General features: G+C 36.9%; 1 protein-coding gene across 3 annotated transcripts in view; it reads left to right on the top strand.

Annotated features, from left to right (window-relative positions):
• Positions 1 to 9,378: 9,378 nt before the first annotated feature.
• The window catches only part of adarb2 (adenosine deaminase RNA specific B2 (inactive)), a 191,352-nt gene continuing 183,041 nt past the window's right edge, over positions 9,379 to 17,689 (top strand). For all 3 annotated transcript variants that reach the window (XM_086066302.1, XM_086066301.1, XM_086066304.1), the window contains exons 1-3: positions 9,379 to 9,507; positions 12,742 to 12,850; positions 14,856 to 15,042. Coding sequence is in view for 1 of the 3 variants with exons in the window: in XM_086066304.1 (XP_085922430.1) it covers positions 15,000 to 15,042 (43 nt within the window). In the remaining 2 variants the exon portion in view is untranslated. The remainder of the gene's footprint in view (positions 9,508 to 12,741; positions 12,851 to 14,855; positions 15,043 to 17,689) is intronic.

Genomic DNA, 17,689 nt, shown 5'->3' on the forward strand with positions numbered 1-17,689 from the left:
ATGATTACGACTCCCTCCACAGCAAGATTAGAAAAATAACAGAAATGGTCAAACGAGTACAAATGTTTAGCTCTTCATCAAGCTGCCTTCTGAGTTCTCCCTTGTCATGTCCACAGCAAGCTACAGTATATTGCTGCTGATGAGCAAAGTGGCATTCGGTGGGATAATTTTCAAGTGATCATGGCAGGGGGCCAATGAGAATGTTGTTTATTCACAAGCCAGGTGTCCATATCGTAATCATATTAATGACTGGGAACTGATTATGAATCAATTCTGCGGAACGCAGCATGTTGCCTCACATTTTGATTAAGAAAGAAAAGTGCAGAATCACAGTTGGATTGTCCACTTACAGCCAAGAAAATATAAATGATGGGTAGACTATATGAGCATGGATCATTTTCATCTGTAACGGCATAGTAAAAAAGAAGCATTTATACCAATGAAAAATAGATGCACCTTAATAAGACGACATACTGTTCAGTTTAGTCCATATGAAATGCAGTTCCTTCTTTATACACATCACACATAAGGCAATGTGCTTCACACAACCAAAAGCACAAGACAGAAGAGCTGAAGACGTCCACCAAGCCAAGAGAATAAAAGGAGCGTAATCAAAACTCTAAAATGAATTATTTCAGTAATTCTTAAAATTACTAAATTTAAACTATTAAAATATTTATTTTTATATATTTATTTATTCTATTTTAATTTAAAATAGAACTATTTATGTATTTATTTACTCTTTTTTTCTTTTTCAGTTTTTCTGAGAGAGCTCAGTATTGTTCATTCGATAATTTTACCGATTCAACATGTCATCATCATTGCTTTATTTTTTTATTTTGTGTGAGTGTGTACTCATTAATTCACCTAAAACCTATTAAAAAATCCCATACATTCACCTAAACCGACTACCTCAGAATCCAGCTAGTTGTCAGGAGACCAGAGGAAGGATCAAAGAAAAGAAAGGAAAGTTTATTTTATCATTATTATTTATTTACTCTTTTAATTTAGACTAGAATTTAGTAATTCTCAGAACGTACATTGTCAACAATTAAATGCATTTAAAAGCAAAATCTTGAATTTTGGGTGTGCTTGGAATCCCAATTAAGGGTGCCCCAAAATGAGCTAGCTACGTCTATGTTCATGGCGGTGGCAAAAGAGTTACGTTTTGGACTTTCTTCCTCCTAAGAATGTTGAGCTTTTGCGCTGAGAAAGTTGAACATAATTATTCCGCAGCAATCAGAAATAATGAAGTATGAAGGGTAATTGTTAAACAAGAGGCATCATGGGAATCCTTACAAGATTGTACCTGACGCGTGTGATGTGTCTGAGGCCATGCGTTGGCACGGATGCAGGGCCAGGCACGCATGCGCAGCCACACGCACACACTTGCAGATTAAACCCTATTAATTCAAACTCAAAGCCCAAGTGACATCTCCAGCAGAGTAATGAGAAATTTAGCAGGAATCTGAAGCTGATTATCAACTGCAAATTTGCTGTAATGCCAGTAATCAGAGGAGATGGTGCAGTGGGGGGAGAGAGCGAGATGAAGGGATGCGAGCCAGAGCGCTAATTGCAACTTGTTTCCTGCCATCTTCTTTACATGACAATACCATCAAGGGGCCCAAGGACATTTCATTTCAATGCGAGAGAACCCAGTTACAGTTAAATGGATTTTGCAATTAAATGATCAGTCCACCTATTTTATTTTTGGTCATGAATGAATAAACATTGAATTTTTTATTTTTTTTCCTGCTCTTAGAATTGCAAATAAATGCACCCGATGTCAGCCGGTAACGGAAAAGATAATCTGCTCATGATATTCTCGTCTGCTGAAGTGTCAGAGGGTTAATCGCAAAAATTAACTTATCATCTTCCTGGAAGAAGTAATTAAGCAGTGCAGGACAAACTCTTCACATAATTGAGGGTGAATAATGAGAGACACTGGTAAGACGAGACAGGATGGGAACCTGCGAAGGGAAAACACGGTGCTACTTACTGCAATAATGAGACGAATGGCAAAAAAAACAAAAACGCACACGGTGTGACTAATATGGGACACTGTTGATTTATTTAATAAACAGAAATAGATGCGCATTAAAAGTGGTGTATTTACATTCATCCTAATTACTGCAAGTTAGACATGCAGCTAAAGGTCAAATGTCATCTTGATGAGACAAATTGAATTTTATAACTAGAACAAATAGCCTATGTAACCTTGTTCTATCGTCGCAGTGGCAAAACGGTGTTAGCTGTTCGGAAAGTAGAAAAAAAACGAGAAAAGAAAATGGCAAATACCAAGTCATGGGTGGAGAAACTCGATGTGAACGTATGTATATGTTAAACTAGCCCTAGCCTGAATGACTTGCTTAAAGATTCCTTTTTTAACATAAGCAGCTTACGAGAAGTATTACTTGGTTGTGGAATTTTACAGTTGATGGGTGGGCAGACACTCCAGAAACCCAAATATTAGACAGCAATTCAAATGTACAATTTATTTATATTTTTTATTTTTTATTTTTTTGTATATATATATATATTTTTGTTCGGCTTTGAGGCCAATTTTGCTGAAATTTATGATTAGATTTAGAATTGTTTTCATCTTTATGGTGGTGGAATTTTGAGGTTAAAAAGTTTTAGGGGGAGTAGGAGTGATTTGTTTGTTTTGCTTTCATGTGCTAATGCTAAATATTGCCATGATCTGTGTTTTTATTGGTTTGGTTGAGATTATATTTAGTTTATTTTTCTTATTGTGTCTTGTTTTTTTTGTGTTCCATGTCTTGGCCATTTCTCAATATAAAGTAAACAGATCTTGCAAATTCACCAAGTACAGTTTTCTTAAGAACGTACGCGAGAAAAAAAATAGCTCAGAATTTAGGGCTTTTTGTAAATTTGGAACGGTTGTGTAATTGTTAATTTCCTTCCTTGACACAGACGTTTTTGCTGGGTGAACAGCACAAAATGTAAAAGCTTTTTTCCTATCCAAAACCTTCACAAGTGGTTGGTTGGTTGGTTTAGCTTTTCAGCTAGTTTGATTGAAGCTATCTGACAAGAACAACATCCAGTTATTCCGTGCATTCTTGGTTTAATTGTACTTTCAATTCGAACAGTACACGACTGATGTTTCACAAAACCACAAGGACGTAAAAACTGACAAGAACGTAAATTGAGAAATGGCTCTTGTCTTCGCTGTCTTAGCTTAGCTGTTAGCTTTCATTTCAGCCTGTTAGCTCAGTTCCTTGTCTACCAGGTGATTTTCTCGTCGTTGTTGTTGTCGTCGTAATGAGGCATGTTAAACCTGTCATGTTTCCTTTTGTTGAAAGTTTATTCCCTGTTACTTTGAACCATGTTGTTGTACTTTGTTGATTTATTATTTTCATTTTGCCTAGTCCCTAGTTTGCCTCTTTGTTTTAAACTGTCTTACATAACTATGTATAAAGGAATGAGTGACACATAGGGTATTGATTAGCTATCATTGTGTCTTTTTCCTGTTGTTAGCACTGATCCCGGTGTGATCTGTGTGTCCAAATCTGCCCTGCTCTATCTTGGTTTAAGGAACACGGTGTAAAACGAGCGGCATTATTAGAGTCATTATAGCACAATCAGAGAGCATTTTTCTGCGGTGCATTTTCTGCATGGCGAGCGCATGAATACGGCGAGTCAATACAGCGATGCAATCAGCTAAAGCGGCGCTGACAAATGCAGCATGCCAAGCGGGGCGCTCACTGTTTAACACAACGTATAGCCTTCTTAGGCCTTGCTCAATTTATCGACTTTTGCAAGAAATCAACAGTGGCAAGCGGCTTAGCGGCTCTCTCGTTCCATAATGGACTCCATTCGTACAAGGCCTTTTATTCTTCACACTGCAGCAGGTGATAAATGGACATAATGTCTCCCAGCCTTTGAATTTGAAGCATGTTGATTTTTATTTTCTTCTATTCCCTCTTCCTGCTTCTTACTCATTTATTTCTCTTCACTTGAGAAGAGGAACTCAGGGTTTTTTTTTCTAACTTTGTCTGCTTGGAAAGTAGATTTTACACCGATCTGATTGGCTGGATCGGAATCAGACTTTTTTTGCATTTTATGCAAATTCGGTGATCGGCTGTAAGTGTTAATTTGCCTAATCAATCAATGACGTAATTGATCGGCTCCACAAAATTAGAAGACATTACATATTATAATTTTTTTCACCTTCATTTTAATTGACGTCATTTATATGTGGGTTTTCACTATGGAGAGTAAATAATATAAACTTAAAAAAAAAAAGTTTATTGGTCCATCTTCTGATTGAATCAATCATCGATTATCTTTTATTTTATTTTATATAATATTGATCATGCAACATCTATTGAAAATGATTATTAAACAACAATATTGAGTATTTATCTGATACATTAACTGTGACTTATCAGATACATTTTATGTTTTATGAATGTAAATGTTCTTTACATGTCCCACATTGAGATATAGACCTATCAGAAAATTATCACTATCCATATATATATATATATATATATATATATATATATATATATATATATATATATATATATATATAGTCTTTTAACTGTTATTTTGGAACTTGTTTTGAATCGTGATACAGAGAGGGAAAAAAAACACGTCTTGTCCATATATATTTTTTTTTAAACGGTGCTGTAAATCTGCAGTGATCATAATTCCCTGTGAAGATGCAGAGTAGCAATGAAAATACTTTACTATGGTTGTAAATAAATACTTGAGCTCCAGACGCTTCATATTGGTAATATATCACTTCACACTCAAAGATGGGACGCTCCCTTAGGGAAGATAATTTACCAGCTGTGGTTCCCTTTGGAGACCCGTGATCTATATGGTAGAGTCTGAAAAAAGGTTGCATTGGGGAATGGTTATGTATTATTTATTGTTTTTGTAATTTAATCTGTCATTTTGGTGACGCGAGTGATTTTTTTCAAGTGTAAAAGTAGACATGAGCAAAAGCAGCTTTTTGAATGGGTGCATTTTTTTTGTGCCGTACTAGAATCAAATGTAATTGCACATCCACTACAGTAGGTGGCAGTGGCACTCTTTTTGTCAGAGTGCGCAGTGAGTATTAGCTCATCTGCAGGGGTGCACTTATTGTCCACTTATTTTATAGACAAACGATACAATTTATAGTCGTATATTCTTCTTCCCCTGTGTAACAAAATTGAGAAGCACAGGGTGTGTCATATTCTACTCATCTTGTTAATTGTGAGCACATTTGATAATTGAGTTAGTGAAAATGATTGATATTTCCAATTATTGATTAACTCATTCAAAACTTACAAAATGTTGTTGTTTTTTTAATACTTTGTCCTTTTTTTATGCTAGAGCATACAGAAGGCTTTGAGACAGCTTTTGACATGAAGAGGTCACTTTAAAAAAATGGTCGTTATTACCAAAAGAAGGCCAGAAGGTGGCAGCAAAGTATAAGAGAACTTGTATATTCTAATGTTAATTGCTGCAAAATGGGAAACCGATACAAATATACTTTTTTTCCTGATGAAAGGAGAGACGCTAAACGCAACAACTGGTGAATTAAGCAATTGGGTTTGATGTAACCCACTCTGAGAGATCCAGCGCTGATTCGCCACCACATTAGTGTCAGCCTGGTGCATTAAGGTGCGAGTCGTCATGTCAACAGTGCAGAAGGGATGAAGTGACTGTAGGACAACAGAAAGTCAATATCCATGTTGAGCACAAAATGAACATGGCGCTTAATCCTATGTCCACAACCGCCGTCCACTCAATCACATTGCTTCACCTGATCCGCTGTTCAATTGAAGGTGTGTAATTATTGGGGTCGGTGCGTGTGTGTGAACATCCGATCTGGAAGTATTTGGATTATGTCTCTTCTGAGCTTGTTTCAAAGGGGCTGCGATTGTCAGGTTGTGGGAAAACGTGTTTGTGTGATGAGCATCTCTTCACTTCCCTGACAAATGCGATGAAAACAAAAAGGAGAAGCTGTTTGTGTGAAGTTGGAATATCCAGAAATAAATGAGGAAAATTGAGGTCTTAATGTTTTGATATTTTATGCAAATCCGAGAAAGATGGCGTTTTATAATGTGAGCTGAGCGATTTGCTTTTAGGTCATTCATCTTTACTTGGATGTTTCTCTGATAATGAGATGCAGGTTTCTATAAAAAAAAAAAAGTGCCTGAATCATCAGCGCTGCAGTTTATAATGATATACAATTAATGTGGAAAGGTGTTAGCACCTTTGTGCTTGTTATTCAAGTTTGTGAACAACTTCTTATGACAAATAGCAGTTTTTTAAAAAAGATATTTTGTTCAACACAATTTAAGGAAAAACATACATTTTTACATGATTTGTAATAATTAAGTGATAGCGAACACATTTCCTAAAGATAATATTCTAATGGCCAATGTAATAGTTATTGAAGTTGTAGTTTGCAGTGATTCTCATAGAACTGCGCTTGATGCTGAGGCGTTTCTAATATGTTGCCTGCTTCAACTGCAGTAAGTTAATTATTAACATAATAATGTCATAACACTGGAGAATGTTCGAAACTTTTATCCTGCAAAAAATGTTTAAGAAAATTCAGTGGATGTTGCAAAGTGATAAAAAGGGCTCAAATTTCAGCTTGATCGTCACCATGTTGTGACTAGAAAAATTAGGGGTGTCAAATTCTTAATTAAACTGCTTGATTAATTTTGAGTTAATTTAAAGTTCTTTTAACGCCTTTTTTTTTTTTTTACGCACAGTTAATTACTGGCCTTACTGGGAAATTCAAGTCACAACGCAGCAGGCATGTCCACGTCAAAATCTAGCAGTAATAAATGTAATAATAATGCATATTTTTGTGGAGACAGAGGTATTTTACAATTTAAAAACTGTGCGGAATGTTTCAAGTTACTTCATATTAAAGCTTGGATAGCTCTTAATATGAAAACAAAAATACGCTGAGCTGTTACCGTCTTACAAATGTAACTATGCCATCTAGTGGCAGAAAAAAGTCCTCAACACAAATCAGTATCACAATCGGGTTTTTTATTCAATGCAGTACATCTATTTTAATTCAATTTTATGAATTATTATTAAATTACTGTATCAATGACTAAAAGATGCTTACTTTTGTAAACAGTATGAAAACTTGAAAAAAAATTGTACATCTAGAACATATATTAAATTTGAGATTAATCGCGAGTTAACAATTGAGGTAATGCAATTAATTATGATTTAAAAATGTAATCGCCTGACACCCCTAATAAAAATGCAAAATGAAATGTCTTTGATGCACTTGAGATGCATTTTTTTCAATGTTTATTTTAAATACTGTACTAACAAAGATTAACTTATGTTTACACTTGTACGGGTATTTTCCCCCAAAAAAGAAAAGGCCATTGACCATTCATCCAGACAAATGTTAAAATAAATACCCGGTAAATATAAAAAATGTTTCCACATGCAGGTCATCAAGAATTATGATCTATATTCAAGAAGCCATTTTAGCCCATCAGCAAACTAAAAGTTAACTATATCGTATGGAAGCGTGGACCTGCCAAATATGTTCGGACATATTTGTGAATACATTTAAACGTATTTAATAGGGGTATCAGGCGGTTACATTTTTTTCATCGTAACTAATCGCAATACTTCAATGGTTAACTCATGATTAATCACACATTTTATCTGTTCTAAATGTACAATCAAATTATCATCATAAAAGTGGAAAAAAATGGTAAACTAATAAAAATATGGCTGCATCTTTTAGTCATTGATACAGTAATTTCATAATAATTTATAAAATTCCGTTAAAATTAAAAAGATGTACTGTACTGTAAAAAATTAGTGTGATTGATTTGTGTTGGTCATTTTACTGCCACTAGATTGCATTATTGCATCTGTAAGACATTGGTGAGAGCTGAGTGCATTTTCCTTTTATATTAAGAACTATCTATTCTTAACTTTAAGTAACTTGTGAAATTCTGCATATTTTTTATTTATTATTATTATTATTTATTAATTCATATTTTTAAAATTGTACACAAATACATGCATTATCATTCAATTTAATACTGCAAAATTTTGACATGGAGGTGGTCATTAATCGCGCGTTAAAAAAAATGATGGTGTTAAAGGAACTTTGAATTAACTCAAAATTAACGCACCAATTTTGACACCCCTATTATTTAAATACGTTAGTACCTTTTGAACGCATCTCAGAGTACATTCAAATGTATTTGTAAGTACATTCAAACAGATTAAAGTCTGTATGCTTATATACGTCAACCCACTTTCGCAGCAGTGATAAATAAAGGTTCATACCATATTATTGTGATGTCATCAAAAAGGCTTTGGATGTCCATCAACTGCTTTGTAGGGTGTCAACGCACCACAGGGGTCGCTATCCTATCCTGTGTTTTCCTCCCATTCACTCAGCGGGTCGCCGGCCTGTGGGCTCTTGGCCTCAGATGGTTAATTATCTCTTGTCTGAGCCGTGATCACATCCCCCGGGGACCAGCAGCATAACTTGAACATCGTCTCGCAACATGCCGGGGTGTCCGACTGCCGGGCTAATAACGATTCATGCAGCTGCCAATCTGGCTGAGCTATGCCATCAATATTCTTGTCTGAAGAACAACATCAATTAGGAGACAGGGATCTAAGCATTAAGACACTGGACAAATATCATCCGCTGTGTTGTAAATGGCAAGGGACGACCACGGAGGCGATATTTTTGAGCCTGATGTGAAAGAACTGGCTATGTTTTCCAGGACAGACGTCTTATGGGAGGTTTCCAAAATTGATCAGACAACTGATGTCATTATAGCAAGCAGCTGCTAAGCTAATCAGAGTTTATATCCAGTCATCCATTTTCTTGTTCAGTGTTGAGCAATATCTACATTGCACATTGCACATTGCCATTACTTTGCAACCCAATAGGAAGCTCCTGTGAAAAATAATCTACACAAATTTAGTTATCTCCTGAAAACAATTGTCAGCTAAGCTAGTCATCACAAATCAGCTAACATAGTGCGTGCGGCCAACATGTTTTTTTTGCCGGCAACAATAGAACAGAACTATGTTTACTGTGCGTCAGTGCCAGCTCATCAATAGAGGGCGCTAGAGCCACCTGCGTCATATTGAAAGGGACACAAATAAAATTATCAAAATTAAATGTTATAATACATCACAGAAAAAGCTCTTGTTTGTTCACCAGGGAATAGAAGAAGGGTGATGTTGCAGTTTTTGAAAAACACTGCGTTCTATTGAAAAATGTAACAGTTGTTTGGTTTGTGATTTTCATCTGACCAGTGGAGGGCAGTAGATAAGAAGAAGAAATGTAAAAGTTTCGATTGTGATTGCCATTTGACCAGTGGAGGGCAGTGAAGAAGAAGAAGAAGAAGAAGAAGAAGACTTGGCCCATCCAATATGGCTGCCACTTGTAGCTTAACTCACCATTTTTTTCAAAATAGCTTGCCCATCTCTACTTGTTCAGTGTCTAGGGGTGCTATAGCAGATTAGGTGAGTATATCAATTACTCAAACATTTATTTTGTCCTTGCGGTTTGGAAAAGTACACACGACAACATACCGGTAGTCAAAACAGTCCACTTAAGCATGGATCTGTAAAACAAATCAACAAGCACGCTAAGTAGTAGCTATGAATTCCACTTGTGCGGTTGGGTCTTATCCAAACCAGTCTTCAGAACACCTGTTATCATTGTAAGTCATATGTCTACTGATTGTAGTGGTCCAGTAAATGTACACTTTGAGAAGTGTTAAATGATCTTTTCAGCTAAAGGCGGTCTTGTGTAAATGGCCCCTTAGAGGGTGACAGCTATTCACTTCAACAGGCAATTATGAAGTCTTCAGTTTGTCTTAACCCAAAATTATTCTCCAGCTGGAAAAAAATTGAGTTGAAACATGTGGACTGGTTCTCACAAAATGTTTCCACATATATAATTATTCATACACAATAAAAAAGCATATTCGACGTTTTAAATGTACTGCACTAACTTCAATATAAGCTCGACTGCATAAAAAAAACGGTAAACTTTTTAGTGCATAGGTTGGAATTTTTGCAGCCAGGTACTAAATGCAAGCAAAACAAATACGTTCGAAATAGCTGCTACTGGAATTGATGACACCGAGTCGGTGCTTATCTTAATCATGCTGAACAGCGGGATATGCCTCGCAGCCCCGCTATGTTAATGACAGCAACAGTGGGAACAAGGAAAGTGACAGAAGGGGCTGGCTGAGAACCCCAGGCCCTACGTCGTGGGCCGGGGTTATTATTTGCAATTACCCTGATTACTGAGCCCTTCATTCGAAAGACTAAGGTGAAACTAATTTCTTCCTGGTATTTTTACCACCTTTGGATTTAATCTCTTTAGAAGCATTACTTTCTAGAAAGGAATTTTACTGTACTGAATGAGCATGACTTTGTCAGCACTCGTCCTTCTGAGGCAGCTAAAACAATTTGAGTGAAACCCAGTCATGCCTTTTTACATTTATTAGAAGCATTGCCCTAGTTATGCCATCTGTGAAAGTCATATACCCAGATAGTTGTTGCTAATGCTCCATGCTTGGTCAGATAAATATTGCTGCCTGGGAGCGCTACATTGAGCGATCAATCATATCACCTCTATATAGTTTATTTTAAGTGCTGAACAAATTGTCCGAAGCAGGCAAGCGGCTGTTCTCTGGGTGCGGAAATGAAAATGCAAGCAAGGTAGCAAATTAGTCGTACTTCACTATTTCGCAACATAGTAAAATTGCTGGTGGCGATCCAAGACTAACATATTAAGTATTAGAAAATATCTCTTTTATGAAAATATCTTTATGTGCTAGCATATTAGGTTTGAAAATGCAGTGTGGTCTTGAGTCCATTAACACACGAATCCACCATAATCTATATTTTCTGCAACTATCCTCTTCTCTATGGAGGACAAAAACTGCTAAAATTAAAAATAAATAAATAAAATGAATAAAAGTGAAAATAATAACGGATATAAAAAAATATCATTCAAAAATTAAATACAAAAAATAAATACAAATGGAAATAAAATAAAATATATACTGTATACATATCCCTAAAAAAGTGAAAATAAATACAAAAATAGAAAACAAGATTCAAAAAATAAGAATGTCAAAATGAATATATATATATCAATCAATAAAAATGCTCTCACATTTATTTATTACCCAAGACACACTTAGGACCCGCCCCCTCATTTAAATAACATTTTGACCTGACAAAGCGTCTGCAACATGAAATAAACAAATGTGAGAGCAGAGCATTTTTATTTATTGATTGGAATTTAAATCTATGTACATATTTATTTTTTGTATTTCGACTTTTATTTTTTTGTATATTTTATTTATTAAGATATATATATCTATATATCTATGTTATTTTTTCACTTTTAGTTCTTTCTTTTTTTCTTTCTGTCTTTAGTCATTTATTTATTTTTAATTTTGGCAGTTTTGGTCCTCCATACTTATCTACCATTTGGCAGCTATTTAAATTTTGGGCAGACTGAGTTGTCGGGCTGCTCATCCGTTTCTTTGTTATAGATCCACCATGGTTGAAACAGTATCACAAAGCTCTTTTAATATAAATACCAGCCTTGTTCCGACGATACGACCTGGTCATGAACTTCTTGGTATCTTTGGCCCGCAGACGGCAAAATGTTTGAAATCTCACAGCAGGATTTCCTCTGTACCTTATGAAACGAGCATACTTCACCCCCCCCCCCCCCAGCTGTGACAATTCCAAACCTCACCTTTTATCTCGCCATTTAAAATTCATCAAGTGTAGCTCGATGATTATTTTGCAAATGCTGCCTTCAACCTCCTGTCGCCTTATGACCATGAAACTTCATTGAGCCGCCGCCGCCTTGTCTTTTGTGCCACTGTAATTAAATTCCTAATATTTTCGTTGGTGAGGAATACTGATATGACAGCTCAGACCTGCTATCACAGGATGTACATTGTTGCCGGAGGAGGAGGTGAGGGGCACGGGTGGAAAAACAATAATGGCCAGTCAGTCCAGTTAGCATACAGTAGACAGGTGGTAAATGAAAGGAGACTTACGCAAAGTCACTTAGTCAGAGGTGAGGCCACCATATGCAGCTGCAATGTAATGAATGAGCACACCACACTTTTTTTCTTTTTTTTTTCAGACTGATGCCAGGACAAGTAATCATCACTTGAGTAGTCGCAAAATTCTATAATTTTTTTTTAGTCGACAGAACAAGAAGCCTGGCAATATCAGCTTGGATGAAAAAAGATAACAGTGAATATTTAATTTCTTATATTATCTAATTTGTCCTTTAATATGGTTTATCCATGACCATCCATCCATCAATTTTAATCAGAAATAGGACAATATAAAAAAAATCTTATTTTTTTATTGTTTATATGAATGTAGCATTAAAAATATTGTGTGTTTTACTTCTTTTTTCCGGCTTTTTGCAACACATTTTTTGAAAGGGTTGATTTCTTAATATTTGTGTAAAAGTTTAAAATTGTATTGAAACCTTTGTGTATACAAATATGAGAAGTTTGCATGCTTAGAATATATTTGATCAATCATATTTAAATTTACAGCTAGTGGTTATGATTCCCTTCATATTTATTCAAGGTGTGTATTTGCCCATACGTTTCCGACTATATACTAAGTAGAATTTAACCTTGGCTGTTTTACCAGGCTCTGCATAACACTTTGCTAAATTGCTGTTCCATTGTTCAACAGTTCATTTCCCCCGTCTCGGGTCCGGCATGTATCCTTGGATTTAAACTGGTGCTACTCAAACAGAACAGCAAGCAGAGACCATCAGTAAATCCCTCATAACCTTGTCAAGGTGAGCTTTAAAGATAACAAGATTTTGTTGCGATAGTCACAACATAGATAAGAAATACACATTTTATAATCAAATATTGATTTATTTTTTTGTGTGCAAGTGTTTTCTTTTCAGCAAATTGACTTGCTGGACTGACAAACTTATAGTATATTGTGTAGTTTTGATAGAATGAAAGTGAATAGAATACAAAAAAATTAAACTCAAAGCAATAATATTTTCTTTTTAAATATCAGTCTACAAATGAAATTACTGTGATGTGCCAGACAGCTTCGCAGTGGTTTGTATACTCACAAAATCAATGCTCTGTTAAAACCGCGAAATGCATATTGATTAAGAAGACATTAGTTTAATGTCAAATTGCGTTTGCTAAAGGTCATGTGGTTGATATGAGCAAATATATTTGATGGCGTTCAATTGATTTTCCATGATCACTTTCATATGCGTCACAATTATTGAATGTCTTCCCAGCTCTGACAGTTCTTTACCTTCAATCTTTAAAAAATATAATTTTTGGGGCATTTTCAAATAAATGAGTAAAAATGGCTCTGTGCTGCTGGACCAATAGTTCACTCCTGCAACACTGACAGCCAAATCTAATTATAGTAGTAAGTGTTGGTTGCATAAATCTAGTTTTGAAAAAGATTACTTTCAGTTTGTAAGGTTGCTCATAAGTTTACATAACTAGAAAGGGGGGGGGGGGGAAATGTCAGGAAAATCCTATGAAGCCAGTTTGTTGTAACTAGAACCTTCCATAAATCCAATAAAAACCTTTTTACATATGTATAGCCAGCACTTCATACATTACACCGTGTGCGTGAGACACACAGACACATCACTAAACACAAATGCCTCCCATTGCTACTGCGCCAACAATTTCACAGAGCAGTCAAGTACATGGTTGCTTATCAGAAGCTAACGCTAATCTGTGCGACCAACAAAACTCAATTCAGCTTTGCTTATCATTTGGCTTTGACCTGATAGCAGGGCCATCACACCTCTAGGAGATGTAGGCGCTTGTGCGTGATGTGGTTTCAGACTTTGAAAGTAACTTTGGTTCTTCCATAAAAACTTAGCGTGGAAAAACACAGTGTAGGAGTGGCTATGCTAACTGTTAAGGGACAGTGTGTATATTTGTTAGTGCCATCTAGTGATGAAATAATAGAATGTAATGATTTTGAAGCACGCGCACTATGGTGCCTGAGACCACACTTTGCAAGCCTACCACCAATTACAATTTACAACCAAATATTATTTTGAGTGAGCAAGCGGGGGCTAGAGGTTACGGCTAGCAAGAATTCGTTGGAGCAGCTTAAAAATAGCTGGAGCGGCTAATGGGAGAAGCTAGCAAGAGCAGAGCAGAGCGGGAGACGAGCAGTGAGAGCCCGAATCACAGTGACAGCCACCTGCAGGCCTCACCTCTGGAAGGTAAGCGGCGTTTGACCCTTTGGGTCTGACACTAGCTGCAAGCACCACCAGAGGCTAACTACATTCGGGAAGCAGAAAGATGGCAGCCTCCTGTAACGAAAGTAATATAAATAGCGGTTATTAGACCTACGATTATCTTTAAAAAAAAAATAGAAACTGAAACTGAAATTACGTTTTTTTTTTTAAATGAATAAATTATTATTTAACCACTAGATGGCACTACTGTCCCTTGGGTGGAAATGCCGAATGGCGAGCTTGCTAGCTTACACATTTTCAGCTGACATTTGTTACGAGGGGCGGCTAACACCAAATTGTCCACACTCAATCCATTTTGTAAAAAAAGAAAACCGAACAAAAATAATGGTTACAGATACGCAGTCAAGCTATATTAATTTGCTATTGTTGAACTGGAGTTGCAGTGCCATAACAAATTGCTCTGTATCTCGGCATGTTTGATCATGCCTAAATGTTTGTGTATGCACTGCTAACATATCCTTGACAGCTTTTGGAATAATATACACCGACGTCCATCCGCACTCATTCCCACCTTGCTAAGATTGATTTACCTTTTGTGTCCCAGGCCTATCGTTATCATTGGCCTCTCAGACAGGCCTGCCATGATAGCTCAGGGAAAGTGGGACAGGGGTGGCAGCAGGAACCTAATGGGGAAGAGCCTCTTATCACCGATGGAGAGATCAATCATTCTTTTGCTGAGAGAAGAAGGATGGAAGAAGGCACAGAAAACTTTGGTCTATTTCTTGCCCAAGGTAAGCAGTTTTTCTTATTGTAAGAGGGGAGTCCTTACAGATGAAAAAAAGGGGGGGGGCGGTGAATCATGTGGGGTTTTATGGTATTTAATGTACATGCTCTCATTGAAGAACAAAACAATCAGCAGGTACTTACTTACCAGTTAGTCACTAGCACTGGTTCTCAACCACGGGCCTCGAGTTTCCCTATCCTGCATATTTTCCATGTCTCCTTCAGCCAACACCGCTGAGGATCGTTATCTGGCTTCATGCAGCGCTGGCTGATTAGCGGATCATTTGAAACACGTGCGTCGGCTATGGGAGACACGCAAAACAGGCTGGATAGGGGTACTCGAGGACCGCGGTTGAGAACCACTGCTCTAAAGTAATAGTACTCATACTTGAGAAATTTTTGGGCTACTCTACCCACCTCTGGCCGATCTATTGCTCATGTTTTTGAAAGGCAATGTAATATAATGTCGACAAATGATTTACTGTTTGAGTTACACGTTCCACATCTTGGCTCTAGTTACAAGAAACAGTATTTACGGTGTGGTCAGAAAGAATGAGAAGTGGGTACAGGCAGTCTGAGATTTGTTGTACAGCTCCAAAGTCTGGAGGGAGCTCAGGGTAGAATTTGTCTCCTCCCCGTAAAAAGAAGCAGCCAAGGTGGTCAAGGCATCTGATTAGGATGCCTCCAGTCTGTCTGGTGTTCTGCGGGCTGTTCAGCGACTAGGGCAGACCGAGAACATGCTGGAGGGATTATTATACAGCTCATAGGGCCTGAGAATGCCTCAGGCTTTCCTTGGAGAGCTGTAGTGCAATATGAGGGAAGAGGATGTCTGGGTTATCTTCATCAGTCTCTTGCCTCCCAGACATGTTTTTTGATGACCTGCCCGCAAAATGCCTGGATGGACGTTTAAAGGAAATGCTTAAAAACTGTAGAAACATTTCATCCTTGTTGTTATGCGAGAATGATGTGTTCCAATTTGTTAAGTACCAGAGGGGGGGGGGCACGTCCGGCTGTCCGTCGGCCCCATCGTTGACGGATGCCCACATTTTTGGCAAATGCTATATGATGCAAAGCATTCGAAAAATATGCGGACTGAGCACTGACTGACGCAGTTTTTCGTCTGTCGATCTGAGTCAGAACAGATAGTCCTTCTTACTCTGTGTAGATTTTTTTTTTTTAGTTTTTGTGTCATAAAGCACTAGATGCAAGTGCCCACCTCTTCAATATTATACAGATTATATACAATAACAAATTCTTCATTTAATTATAATTACTGTAGTTATGGAATATTCTTCTGGAAAGCTTACGATGCTTAACTCATTTACTCCCAGCCATTTTCACTGATGCCCACAGAATATTGTGTTCTATTGCTATAAAAACATGGATTATTTGTATCAGTTTCTGTTTCATAGCGATTAGCATTAGAATACAGCTAGGTTTCATCATCATTCACAAATCTGTTTAAAACTGTGGGATCGCTTATACTCTGCTGCCACCTGCTGGCCGCTTTTTTGGTAATAATTACCATTGCTTTAAACGACCTCTTCAGGTCAGACGCTGCATCAAAGCCTTCTGTATGCTCTAGCATTAAAAAATAAATAAATACAAATAAACGTATAAATACGTTTTTGGGAGTGCAGGACAAAGCATTAAAAAAAACCTGATAAATACGTTTTTGGGAGTAAAGGACAAAGTATTAAACTGATAAATACATTTTTGGGACTAAAGGACAAAGTATTAAAAAACTGATAAATACATTTTTAGGATTTGAATGAATTAAGAATGACAATGGAAGAGAAAGTAAGACTTTCTTTGCTGTACTATAGGTCAGCACACACAACTCTACTGTGTTATATTGACTATATTTTGTTTTTGCACCGACATGTGGTCCTAATACTCCTTTATAGTGATTTATTTCTCAGGACTAACAAAAGTCTCAGACTCTAAACACAATGCATACACAAATTAGTACTGATGAATTGGATACAGTGCTGCCACGGATCGCTCCTGGTCAAGAAAGGGTTTATGTAGTAGCACTGTGAGTGTAAAAGTCACTGATTTCACATGAGAGATCATTTAGTGCAACGAACATCATCCTTTCAACTAACCTACTTTGTTCCTGCTGCTTTCATGAAAGTTAAATAAACTCGTGGTATTTTCTCATGTTGTTTTCTCGACTGTCTGTGCCACGCAGCTGTTTATGTAGTCGACAAACATTAGTTTGCTGCGAGAGTCGGAGCCAAATGTGGAAGGACACAACACCAGAGGGTGATTTGTTTAACTTTGAAAGGTTCTTTGGTTTGTGTTCGACTTGCTGGAGGCCAAACAGCAGTGGAACATCTAGCGTGTTCTCCCAAGTGTGGGTAGCAGCCAAAGAAGCCTGGGTGATAGGCGTTGGGTACAGTGGAAAAAAAGATAATCCCACCGGGGACTGGATGACAGTTCTCATTTACACGGCGCTGTTTTTATTAACAGATTAGATGGTGTGTTCTTTTTTAGCTAATGACTCTGTTCAACTCTCTCAGGAGTTTGATGTTGTTCCCTCGCCAATAGAAAATAAAAGAGTGTGATGTAGCTCATGAATCCTATTAATTCTCTAAAGCGGAAGCTCTTTGTAGAGCATTGAGAGAACCAACGAGAGGTATTAAGGAGAGA

The sequence above is a fragment of the Leptonotus elevatus genome, chromosome 21, assembly GCF_054856555.1.
Source record: "Leptonotus elevatus isolate MCC_2025b chromosome 21, RoL_Lele_1.0, whole genome shotgun sequence".
Taxonomy (NCBI): Eukaryota; Metazoa; Chordata; class Actinopteri; order Syngnathiformes; family Syngnathidae; genus Leptonotus; species Leptonotus elevatus.